Source organism: Leptosomus discolor, chromosome 2 (assembly GCF_034619465.1).
Source record: "Leptosomus discolor isolate bLepDis1 chromosome 2, bLepDis1.hap2, whole genome shotgun sequence".
Classification (NCBI taxonomy): domain Eukaryota; kingdom Metazoa; phylum Chordata; class Aves; order Leptosomiformes; family Leptosomidae; genus Leptosomus; species Leptosomus discolor.
In genome coordinates this window covers 91424721-91438104 of record NC_141392.1, presented here as the reverse complement: position 1 = coordinate 91438104, position 13384 = coordinate 91424721, and the positions used below count along the sequence as shown (strand labels likewise).

At 38.3% G+C, this 13384-nt stretch overlaps 1 protein-coding gene across 1 annotated transcript in view; it reads left to right on the top strand.

Moving 5' to 3' along the window:
- MEI4 (meiotic double-stranded break formation protein 4) overlaps positions 1–13384 on the top strand; it is a 76334-nt gene that overhangs the window by 16171 nt on the left and 46779 nt on the right. Inside the window, exon 3 of the mRNA XM_086460465.1 lies at positions 5855–6414. Coding sequence (XP_086316591.1) covers positions 5855–6414 — 560 coding nt within the window. The remainder of the gene's footprint in view (positions 1–5854; positions 6415–13384) is intronic.

The following is a 13384-nucleotide window of genomic DNA, read 5'->3' as shown; positions in this document are numbered from 1 at the left end:
TTTGATGAGAGCAGGAAGAGTGATAGCCAGTCAAAATCTTTTCAGAATAATTTGATTTCAAACCTCTGAAAGGACGAAACTCTCTGCTATGACTTAAATAACTTGCGATGTTTCTTCTGCCTGCTTACATTAAAAGAAGTGATGGGAGAACATAATTGATAATAGATTATTTTTTTTTAAGCTCATTTTTGAAGAGAAACCAATCAGATGAATTCAGAAAGAACAGAACAAAACGTATGCAGATTCCTCAGTGAATATGTTATCTGCAGCCTCGTAAAGGAATCCTCTTCATTAATGGAGGGAGCAGCAGCCCAAATCAGACAGAATAATAGTGATAAAAGGACATTACTCTGGTAGGAGAAATTACTTCCCTCCGCAGAAAGAAATGAAATGGTGTGAAATGTTTACAGCGGCCCCGAATAGTACTTAGCAAAGATTTTAGTTCCTATGGCACGGTAGTAAGGTAGAGGAATACAGACTAGAATTTTCAACTTATCATGGTATGTTTATGTAAAAGTTGTTTCTTCAGGTAAATATGTTTGAATGAGCTGCTGTTATAGATGCTGTGTCCTGTCACCACTTTCCCCCCACACTGGTATTTGGCAGGAAGCAAGGAATGCAAAAGAACAACAGTTGCAGAGAAATTGTCAGCCTCTGAGGGATATCTTTTGGCTTCTTTATTTTTCTAGCTTCCTTTTTCCAAGGTGAGAGGATTCTCTGTTGGGCAGGAGTCAACACTTAATTTGATGTCACCATGGAAAACAGATCTGTTTATTTTTGTCTGGTCTTTAGGGATGTGATGTTTCTGCATAAAGAGATTCTTCTTCTCTCCATTTACTCTTCCCCCACCCCTCCTCCTCAAGAAGGTGGCCTTCTCTTCATACAGATCCATAAGGGCTACCGAGTCTAAGTGTCATCTCAGCATTTTCTCTAAGGCATGATGGTGTCAGACAGACAGTACTTCAGAAAAGAACTGCCATTTCACATCTTAAGTGTACTGGTGTACTCCCATGCTTCCACCAGTGGTACTAATGCGAGTAGGCAGCATTGCAAGTAATGTCTCACGACATAAAAAGTGTGGCCTTTTTTTTTAGGAGGGGAGCAGGGAATTGAGAACAGATATGTGAGGTAACAAAAATGAAGTTAAAATGTGTTTAGCAAAAAGTTATCAGAATATGGCTCTTGTAATATGATGATGAGATAAACCTGTTCCCTATAATTGTAGTGACACAATGGGGAACTTTATGAAAACTGAGGCCTTTTCAGGATAATTAAATAAGTTAATTTGCAATCTGGAAAAAGCACCAGCTGGAGTGTAATGATTCATTGAAGTCTCAGAGTACTGCTCCTTCCATGGGTAACAGGTCTGTTTTGGTTGTGGAAGCTTTCTGCCTTTGAAAGCAGATGCTGTCTGTTTTATCAGATGACATTGCTACAGCTGTTCTAAGCACATACTTGGGGCAAAGGAACCCAAGAAGCATCCTTTTCTTTCCAGGTTTCTGTATAAGGAACACAGAGGCAAAACCAACCCAATCGTGCCAGCAAAAGAGAGGGTTTGTTACTGTTTTATAAATTCCCTGTATATAGTAAGTTCCTGATAAGATCCGTAGTGATTTTTAGGAATAAGTTTCATAAAAGGAAATGGGATTCATAATATAGTGTAGATTAATTTCCTTTCTTCTGGGTAACACAGTAATAGTTTTGGGGAAAACTGGAACCTATATGGTAAAAACAGGTTAAGAAGTGTGTCTGTGGCAATTAGGATCCTCTTGCCTAGAAGTCTACTGTAGGGAGCTAAGGATCAGTCAGATTTTTCTTGGAAATAGAGAATCACAGTATAGTTGAGGTTGGAAGGGACCACTGGAGGTTGTCTTGTCCAACCCCCTTGTCAAGCAGGGCCACCTAAAGCCAGGTGCGGGACCATGTCCAGACAGCTTCTGAATATCTCTTAAGAATGGAGGTTCCGCAACCTTTTTGGGCAACCTTAACCTAACTCAGATTTGAGTTCCCCAAGCAGATCTTTGTTTGTGGGCTTCTGGGTATATAAACAGAAACCTCAAATATTTATACCATATTGACTCAAGAAAAGAGATCTCATATTCAAGAAAAGAGATCTTTTTAGGAATGCTCACCCTAGTTGGTTTCTTAGGGAGTCCACCTCATTTCAGCCTTCAGCTCATTACAGTTGCACCCAGATCATTGCTGTCTGCATTGGCTGGTAATGCTTGTGTCTTAGGGAAGCTCAGTTTGTTTGATGATGCAAAGCGTTTTTAGTAAGACGTAGTATTTCCAGTTCAGTACTACCAGTTCAGATAGGTAGCCTTCATAGGTAACACTGACTCAATTAATATCTTGGAATATCCGCTATCTAGCTTAGAACTCAAATTTCAGTCCTCTCATTGGGATGGTCAATATTGTAAAGCATATGTTAATTTTTTTGTTGTGAAAGCTGCTTGATGAGCATTAAGTGACCCAAATTTGTGCGTTCATCATCTGATTATCAATCCTTCCATATCTTTACTGCAAGTATTCTTTATTTGGCTTAAACTATAGAAAATTTGTGCCATTTTCTACAGAAATCTCCTAAGAATGAATGTTTATATCCTCAAAATCCTCCTCAGGTCTTACTGAATTCTGAAGATTTAGATGCTTTCTGTAAGCAAAATCCCTAACAAATTGAAGTATATCTTTCTAATCCTTCCAAAAGCATTTAAATCCTGTCACTGAACAATTAATTTGAGAATTTTAGTTACTCAGTCCTATATTAATTTCTATTATTCCTAAATGGGACAAAGTATGTCAGCTTGAAATACCTTAGCTTTAAATAGAAGAGCTTTCTTTTCCAAACTGGTTATAAAAAAACCCCATGCAAATACAGAAGCAAAGTGTGGGATACATGGCTTCTAAAATGTCTTCATTTGGAGTATCTTGAAAGCTCTGTATTATTTTTTCATTATTATTTCAAAATATTCAAATATGTGAGACAGTATTTCTTTGCTTTGATATATACAGAAGTTTGGCTTGATTGCAGATCAGGACAAGAATGGTGTGCTAAACACATAGGACTTCATGAGGGAGGAGAGTTATTTTTTCTCAACCAGCCAGCTTGGTTAGGAACAAAACCAGGAGAATAGAGACAGGCTTACACATGAAGAAAAGGTAAAGAAAACAGCTAATATGTGTGAGGAGAATTTTTTTTTATTTTTTTTTTTTTTTTAAAGAAAAGAATAACGATGCATCGTTCATGGGAAAGTGCACTTGCAACAAACCAGTCGACGAATATTAAATTAAGAGTAACTGCGTCCTGAAGAGTGGAGAAGTGAACACGATCAGAAAAATATGAATAATTTCACCTAGGTTTTCATTTCCTTTCGGAAGTTATTGACTGAACACCTGCTTGGAAAGCAGAATGCAGTATCACCGAAGAGGTTTCTAAGATTGTCTCATTTTCAGTTGTCTTTTTTTTTTTTTTTTTTTTTCTTTTTGAAGTGGAACTGAGCTTATCAATTGGAACTGAGTTTTAAGAGAGCTTTACATGTATAATGTCATTGGTTTTGATTTTCAAGTGATAAACCATATGTGTGCTCACAAAGTGAGAGACTATAAACAATTCCTAATGCTTGAAACAGAAGTAGCTTTTTCTTTGTGGAATTCGAATCATCGTTTTTTTTCTTAGATCTGCCACCTTCAAGCCTGTTTTCTATTCTACAATCCCTGTTGGTGCTGTAACTGCAGGTATATAAAGTTTTTCAAAAGATTTCAAGGCCATTTTACGATTCTGCAGCAATTTCATCTGTTGGAGATCCTTCTGTTTTTAAATTTTGAACTACATTGTCTTGGTTTGAAAAGACAGGTGTCTGTGGAGGAAGGCAGGAGCCTCCCTTGAAATGGAGAGTGTAACCCCCTTCCCTCCAAACTATTATAATTTTGAAATTAGCGGGCCTTCAGGCAAAGATATGGGGAATAGGAATAACAGTTCTTTACTAATATATATATGTATATAACACAAGGCAGGGAAAAAACAGACAACCCACTAGTTTACACTGACAAGAGTCAGGAATACAACCTGACACCCTGTTAGGGTGGCAGTAGCAGTCCGATAAGATGCTGGCTGCAGTCCTCCTGAAGTGATGAGTGTAGTTCTGTGGAAGCAGCGATCAGGTAAAAGAGTCTGGTCTTCCTCCGAAGGTCCAGTGGTCGGCAGGTAGCTCTCGTCCTCTGGAACTCAGGTGGGGGGAAAAGCTCCTCTGGGAATCCAGTGGAAGAAAGGCTGCTAGGGTGTTCAAAATCTCCGTTTTTATTTGGCATGGACTGCTTGGCTCCTTCCCCCCCCCTCCCCGGGCGGAGCATCTCACAATGGGATGGGGAGTCGTGAGGCAGTTCCTTGATGGGCCATTAACAGGAGATAGCCCAGGAGCGAGTTACCGATGGGTCAGGCGATAAGGCATTGTTGTGCCCAGTAACAGGAGATAGTCCAGAGGGGGGGAGGCAGGGAGCACCGCCCCACCTGGTCTCAACAGCTCCTGAAGATGGTAATAGAATATATTTTTCTTTTGGCACATTTTACACTGTAACCCAGGACATACATATAGCATGTGGCCTTCCTCATTCAGTCTGGCACACATGTCTGAGAAAGCATCTTCCACCATCTGTGCTGCTGCTGCGTGGATATTGCAGATGCTGCCTCTCTTACTCCGTGTTGGGTAGGACCAGAAGCTGGGTCATTCCCTTGTCTCTTCACAGCTCTCAGAATCTGTGTGACCATGCTGCTGGAAACAGGCATTTGGGAGACAAAAGGTGTTTTCCTGTCCTGATGAAGCAACTGTCTCTTCCGCCTCCCTTTCTTGTCCCTGAACTGAGTGTCGGTGTCTGTATTAAAGTGGCTGTTCAGCTGTGACAGAATTCATTTGGGAGATAGGATGGACTTTGGTGTTTGCCAGACCTCTGCTTCCTCAGGACTAGCTGAAGACTCCACACTCTAATATTAAGACTGATTTTCATTTCGCTCCACTAAATAAAACCCTCTGCTTTCTGTGTCCCACAGCAGTATGTGCGTTTGAGTTCTTATGCTTCACAGAAGTGCTTACAAACTTTGCTTATGTACTGTAGACAGTATGCAAGTCATTCCTTCGTTCCTTGAACAACTGCTGCTTTTCAGGCCAGACACTTTCTGTGGTGGTGGGTATGTGTAGAGGGATGTCGGTTCTTCAGCCTTTGCACCCCAAGGCTGTTCTTGTGACCCTATCATGCTTTGTTTGGGGAGCACACAATTCTGATTTTCAGCTCAGGATCTTAACGTAGTAAGGAGCTAAAGTCCTAAATAGGAATTAAATTTCTTGAATCTGATGTGATGTATTTAAGGAGGATGTAAAATTGCACATGACCAGATATTTCATTAACATTTTCATTTCATTTATATTTCATAAAGTCATTATAAAATTTTGTGGTTAGTTTATCATGCACACTAAATTTTTGTATTTCTTATTCCAGTATATTTATAGTCAAATGTTCTTGAAATTACTGTTTAAAGATGATTGTTAGTGTGAGGCTGGCTTAATGCTGTCTTTTTTTTTTTTTTTTTGTACTTGATAACTACATGGTCTGTACATCAAGACTGCTTTCTCATTTAAATAGTAGGTAGGTACAAAGTGATTAGTTTACCTTCTTTCAAGAATTAAACGATAAATGGGAAGTTCTTGGGGAGAAAGCATACATATATGTATTATGTGATTTTTTTTTTTTTTTTTTTTTTTTTTTTTTCCGTGGAAGCAGAAGAAGAAAGATTACACAACGCTTTCCATAAGCATGTATTTAAGTATTACACAAACATAACTTTTTCACATTTGTGTTTCAGGAAAACCAGATGCCTCTGCTGAAACTCTTCTGGATCAGGAATGTATAAACTCTGTGAGTTACTCAAGCCAGCTAGAAGACTCTGGGTGTGATGTCTCTAATGACTATGCATTCGATTCTTTAGGCATAGCTTCTGATTTTCATCAATCTGAGCATACTGCTGACACTTCTAAACATTGGTTGGAAAGAGTTCCCCCACTGAATCTTTGCTGTACTAGCAAGGAGGAATCTCTGGCTGCTCCAGTGCAGTTTTTGCAACATCTGCTTGAAATAAGAAAACTGTCAGAAGGAGGAATTCTTCAAGCAGACTTCACAGAGCTTGAGAATGATTCTTTCACCATCTGCAATTCAGTGTCTCAGTTGCTTGATGGACTGACTGTTTTTTACAACAGTCCTAAATTTCCAGTTTCGAATTTTCTTACTGAAGCAGTTTGCGTTTTGATCCGTTTAATAACTGATACTAAATTATCTAATCATGTTTTGAAGAAGTGTTTCAAGAAGCTGGAAGAATTTAAGAAACATCTAATTCAGATTGTTTTAAGAAACAGCAGTGTCAATAGGGTAAGTTTAAAACATCTTCAATCTTTCCTATGCCATTTCAGATACTGTAATATTCTCCTGTTTTTATGCACTTTTTTGGTATTAGTTTGTCTTGCTGTATTTTGAAGAGTACTTCTCAGAGATTTTTGTGCCTGTTGTTTGGTTTGGTTTTTTTTTTTTGGTGATATGGACAATAAATGCCCTAAAGCAATTGAAAAAGTTCTTGGTCATGTATGCAAGTTCTTCTAGTCTATTCCTGAGTATAGGACTTTTAAAAACTGTTTAAAAGGCAGATTAAAACAACTGTATAGAAAGCATAAGAGAAAAACACTCTGTTTCTCTTGCTATATGAGTATTTTAGATATTCAAAAAGTAATGACTATAAAATATTTTTATTCTTTCTTGTGTGCCTAGATTAAATAGGTTGGTTTGCTTCAGATCTCTGTAACTCTCTAGACATTTGCAAATTTGTGTTTTAAAAATAAATCAGCAAATGAGTGAAGAATTCAGAAATAACATGTCCCCAGCACAAACAGCAAATAGGCCTGAATTGCATTTTGTCTGTATTCATCATTCTGCATTGTTCCATGCATCATCTCCTTAGTTTCCTCATTCAACTGAAATATCTTTAGTCTGTCTTCACAAGACTTCCCATAAGTAATGAAGTCCATTGTCTGTCTTAGGATTTTTGGTTTTCATTCTGTCTTTAGAGTAACTTGGAACAGACACAATGGTGCAGTTGTTTGAGACTTAGATGTACCAATTTAGTGTCCGCATGCATGTAACTCCACAACCATTTCAGTAACTGAAGATCGTATCCCTATAATCCATGGAGCCTAGAGAGTGCTGACCAGGTACTAGGTCCCTATTTTGGCATGAGCTCTAAAGTTGCCTTTAGCAAAATGATAGCCTGGACATCGGTACACCTGTGGACAGATGTACCCATTTGTCTTAATTTAAAATTAATCCCACTCCCAGTGTATTGAGTATTTACCCCAGAAAGTAACATTTGTTTGATATTTATTACCAAACTAAGCGGGGTGAGTGGGTGTGTATGGATATGCCTGTATTTTGGTTAGAAAGCATTCAGAAGGATCTCTTCACTGAAGAGTGCTGAAGATATTCCAGGACTAGATCCTTGTGTCCCTAATTCAGGGTGCTTTCTATTTCTCAGTTTCACCATGATGTGATACTTAGTTTTTAATTAGAGGTGTCCCTGGCCAGTGTTTTGAAAGGATATGAGCATACATACCCTTTTGTGGTATCAGGAATAGTGTCATGCAGGTGTGACTCCTTTTATTTTTTGTGTGCAATTGCAGGATACAGAACAAAGAAAACTCCAGCAGGCATTCATAAAGGACTTCTTCATAGTTGATGATGTCCAGTGTTTCCATCTGTTCTGCTCCTCTACCTGAATGGGAAGTTAATAAATAAATAAAATAATCTTAATTTTAGGAGAGCAACCAAGAGGTTATCCAGAGAGGGATTACTTGTTGATTGGAGGAACCTGGTAAAGCTTATGTGAGAGGTGTCACATCTTAAATGAGAGAAAATATCCTGATAGATCAGGGATGTTTCAAGTCTGCAAAGTGCTTTTATAAATCATTCAGGAAAGGTGGAGTGTGTCCACATAATTTGCAAGTGGGATCTTTTCTCTGAATGACTTCACTGAAACAGATGGCTTTTTATGAGATGTTTTATGTCTTGCTTCCACCAAAATATTGACTTAAGTCGTTCCTATCGGCAACCTTCAATCAAACAGACTCAAAGAGTTTAAAAATTGTATAAACCAATAGTTGTGGTAGTTTCCAGATTTCTAGGGAAAAAGGGAAAATGTATGTAGTAATTTCGATGTTTATAAAGATTTATTGAAAAATCCTTTTTAGAGGTTTGATTTTCTTTAAACTAAATTGAATATGGAAATAAATATGTAGAATACAGAATTAGTAGTGGAAATTATATAACTAATTCTTCATGTGCTGTGTACCAGATATCTCCCAGGGACACTTTATGCTTCAGTTTTAATCATCACTGTTTACTCAAGTGGTGATTGAAATATCAAGATTATAGGTTTAAAATAAAATTACCATTAATTACAAGGCTGTCATCTGGAAAGAGTGGCAAACTATGAATTTTCGTTCCAGGAGGATGCTTAAATCCCTCCAGAATAAAAACATTAGGAATTTTATTGTATCTAACCTTACTAACTGTCAAAAAGCATTTGTACAGACCCCCACCAGTGTAGCTACAGTATTTGACACAACTTTCCCTTTGCCATGCTTACCTCTAAAACTGTCAGGAGCTGTCAAGGAGGACAAAGGGCTGTGAGAAACACCTTCAAAAAGTGAACAGAGAGAAGCAGCTGTGGATTACACTTAATACTTCATCTTCAAAAGCAGTCCCAGCATTTTGCAGAGCAAATAACTTAAGCATTTGAGAATTGGAAAAGAGATAATTATCTCTACATTAGATTTAAAGGAAGAAAAACAGCCGCAGAATTACTTGCTGTAGCTGTTGAGTCCTATTGTTTGAGATGTTTCTGATTATAAAGCACTGGAAGCTGTAGGAACCAGCAAAGGCATGTACTTGGAGCTTTTCTGCCTGGATTCAGTTGCCTAAAGCTCTGCATTTTGGATATAATTTTTCACCTGAAACTCCAAATTGACATCAGTATCAAAAGGGGAAAAAAAATCTGTAATTTAATATATGAGAGTAAAATAAAAAGAAATATTAAAAAATATAAACCCATTTAAATCAAAGAACTACAACTAAAAGTAGCTTCTTGAAGTTCCCTTTTTAATTTTTCTCCTCTCCCTCCATGTTTGGAGAGCAGCTCAGAAGTCTGCAAGTAACTGTCAGATACACAGTCTTTTGGAAGAAGCTTTCTGGAAATACCTAGAAGAGGCCTTAAGTCATGACTGCTAAGGGTGAAGCATGAATGCTCTGAGGTTAAATCATCTGCTTAAGGCCTGCCTCTGTACCTTCTGTTGGCATTGTCTTGCATCCCTATACAGCTGCCACAGAAAAGCTTGTGAGGATCCTGTGTCTAATTCTGGTGCAGATGAGCTGTTGCTCCCATGTTGCAAAATGTGTGATAGTTGCTGCTGAGCTACGGAGCAAGCGCTTTGCTTGTCACCAGTTTTCGAGTCCTCAGCGCTGAGACTCCTGGAGGTTTGTATGGGTGTGTTGCTGTTGGCGTGTTGCCTTTAGATGTACAAATTGTTCATTCATGTCATTTCGCTGTCAGTAGAACCTCTATCCTATTTATGCAAGTTCTTTGCAAGTCCTGCTTTCAAGCAGACCCAAGTGTATAAGAAAACTCTGTGAGACTGTATTCAGTTTGCGGAGCCACCAGCTCTACTTTTCAAATGGACTGTTCTCTATGACCTGATAAAATGGGAAAATGCTTCCCATGGAAAGTGTCTGTAGGAGTTATGGTGGGTAATTACAGCTCCAGTGGAGTAGAAAGTTTGTCTCTTCTCCTTCAGAAAGGAAGCACAGGAACATTTTTCTTTTTTTCCTTAATCTACCCATTTGGGATTTGACAACAGCTATCTCCATCCACCTGCAAAGGGTCATAGAAAATGTGCATCTCTCGCTCCTAGATGCATCACTTGCTCACTGGCGTGGAGATGTGCCTATTCTGTTGAGGTTTGTCTCTGTTGCCCAGGGTGTATTTGAACAAGGGATCGTTTCTCCTATATTGGAAAAATGCAACACTCGGAGGCACTGGGGATTCCCAACTCTTTGCTGTTCAGAATACCATGTGTGCTTTATCTTTCAGGTGAAGGTTTTGCACAGCTCATTGCAGTAGGGAGGGCACTTCAGGGAGGACACTGAATTCCTTTTACATGGGCAGCATCCTGGAGTCTGCCTGGAAGCCTTCTATAGTGAACTTGGGCTGGCTGTAGTTTCATGGTATATGGAATTAGCTTTAGAAATCAAATCTCTGTAACAGAAATTAAGATATTTCATATGTGTCTTATTTCTGTCTCTTATACAGCTGTGTAAAACTTCAAAACAATTGTTGTTAAGGGTTGGGAGTCTCATCTATTACTTTGGCAATAGAAGAAAAATACTTTTCTATCTGTAGTCTTTCAGTGCAGTTCAGCTCTATTCAAAGCTGTCACGGCCAAATACAGTCACACAATGCTGCATTATGTAGGATTTATGTGATGTGATCCCTAGTGGTATCGCACTAGTTTATCAGCATTGTTGACAGAAGTTCAGTTCACTGGTTGTATTTCTTTTAGTTGCAGCTGATACTGTAATTTGGAGCATGCCTAATGCATCAATTATATGCCAGAAGATCCTGGCCTTCACCCTGGGTTCTGTAGAGATCTCTGTCTGTTTCTTGGCCCTCTTGTTTTAAGGAGTTAGTCAAAACAGTAAAATAGAAGACAATGGTATGTTGCCTTCAGGATTCTAAAGTTGAGTTGTGTAGGGTGCTCAAAAGAGACTGCTTTCTGGTGCCTTGTTCCTGTTCAACAAATACCTCATTCATCTGCTCTGCCTCAGTCATAATCTCAAACAAGACCCAGAAGGAAAAGGGATGTGTTTCAGTGAACTAAGGTGGTTTGCTTCTTCTCATGATATATTTAAATCATCAATACTGACTTTGAAGATGCTGTCAAGAGTCATGAATTGCCTGCTGCGTTCAAACAAAGCCAAAAAAAAAAAAGTTATGTGCTGTATCCTTCCTTTGTTTTAACCCCTGTGCCCTTTGGAAATTGGCTACCCTACCTTTAGGGTAGTTGTTTTGAAGCTGGTTTTGCGTTATCAGTATCTGAATGGATACGGAGACATGAACATATTCTCTAGGAACCCTTCTTACCCTGTTTGGGACTTTACTGCCCGTTTTTCTTTTTTTCTCTCTTATGTTACATCTAAAAGTCTTTATGTAAAATTTTGCAAATGCTCAAATATTACTGTTATATTTAGCAGAAAAGTGAACGTAAGAAGTCTAAGTAGTAGTTGTTTGTGTGAGAAAGGATTCACAATTCTTCCTGGAAATAAGTTGGAATGTAGTACAGTGAAAAGCAGAAAGAGAGAAATCTCATTGGCAATTATATAATGAAATGTATGGAAGTGTGCTTGTGCAATTGAAAAAGTATACATTAATCAGGAGCATGGTTTTGAATCTTGTCTTACCTAGGATACAATTTCTGTGATTCATTAATGGGTGAAATTGCCTGGAAGAGAGTAATCAAACTTACTCTGATGGTTTTAATACATGCAACAGTATGTATTTAATACATGCTCCAACTAGTTGTAGGTGACAATATATTGCCCCAGCTGTGTATAGTTTGCAGTATCTTTTGTCAGCAACTGCCAGGACAGTACTTAACTCATCAGTTTACAAGTCTTGCCTGCTTGGGGACAAATAAGATTTAGAAATAATTATTCATGTCACTGCTAGTTCCCAAGTATAAAACTTAGTGGGCTTCAGTTTTCCTAAATTAATTGAGTCCCAAGGGGAATATCATGGCTCTTGAGACATGCTGCATTTTCATCAGCGAAAGAATTTTGCTTATATAGGGAAAGAGCAGTTCATTCGTATGAATATTAAAATACCTTTCCAGGATTCTATGATCTAGAAAGAGTCAATGTTTGAATCTCTTGATTGTTGAATCAAATTTTCTCAGCAATCTGTTGCCCTATGTAGAAAGCTATTTAAATCAAGTGGTAATCAAAATCTATTGTCTTGTAAGTCACTGAAGTCTAAAGCAATCACCAAACTGACTGACTCTCGTTTACTTCAGTAAAGTGGATTGTAGGAGTAGCTTGACAGGAATGAATGAAAGAGAATATTGTCTGCCTCTCAGACTTTTGTCCACCTTCAGTCCTCAGCCAGCCTCAGCTGATATACATCTTGCACTAAAGTTACAGGATGAAGTCAGCAGGATTATTTCTTTTATCATTAGGGCAAAAAAGTTTTATTTATGGTTTCCAACCTGGCTGTAATGCTGTTATGTCAAGACTATCTCTTTCCCTGATAATGAATACTGTCATTGTCTGTTTTTATCCAAGTAATTAGTTTGTAATCAGGGCATTACAGATTGTTTCCACTAGGAGAAGGAAAAAGGAATGGAATAGGCCTTTGCTGTTCTCTTGATTTATGAATTAAATGTATGGGCGGCCCTTAACGCAAGAATACAGAAAGTTCTTGGTTTTGTTGAATGTGTTAGGAAATACGTATCAAAAGCTGTTTTCTTGTTTCTTTCGTCTGTTCCTAGTCTCTCTCCAGTGAATACTTTCTATCAGAGCTCTCTTAACTTTCTGTAGTGTCGCATTAGCAGAGTCATTTTGCTTCTTTGGCATCTCTGGCATTTGCAGCCAAGACTGTGTGAAACAGCAACATCGAAGCCCATCCCTCAGTCCTTCACTTATCATGCCTGTGTAAAAGCATTTGAATCCTATCCAGGCCTCCTTTTCTGTTATTCTAGCCGTGTTATTGAACAAAAGGACTTAAATTTTTTTTCGTCTCAGGGGTATCATAGTAGGTCGTTGTTAAAAGGGATGATATGACCACCTTAGCTCCATCACATCATTACTTAACCTGGTTCTTTAGTTCCATTCTGGTCAATTCCAGATGGAGGTCTAGGGCTGTTCCTGCTGTAAGGATTGTCTTTGTCTTCATGGAAAAATTCAGTTTGTTGCTTTTAACAGAGATGTATTTTTTTGTCTTTGGGGGAAAATTACCTTTTGCATCCTTTAGTTTTTGAAGATGGCTGAATATCCCATGGGTTTTTTGGTAGTACTCCTCAACCATTACTTAAAATGTGGGTACATACTTTAATAATGAGAATCTTAGGGTTTCTCTGTTATTTTGCCTGTTTACTAATGAACCTCTTCTCATGGCTTAAATTTGTCATGCTTCTGTAGGAAACGTATTTTTGTGTGCCCAAATAGGGTGTGTGTTTGTGTTGCAGTGGTAGGATAGAAATGAAAAGTAAGCTCCATAGAGCCTGTTATCTACAGCCAGTTGCAA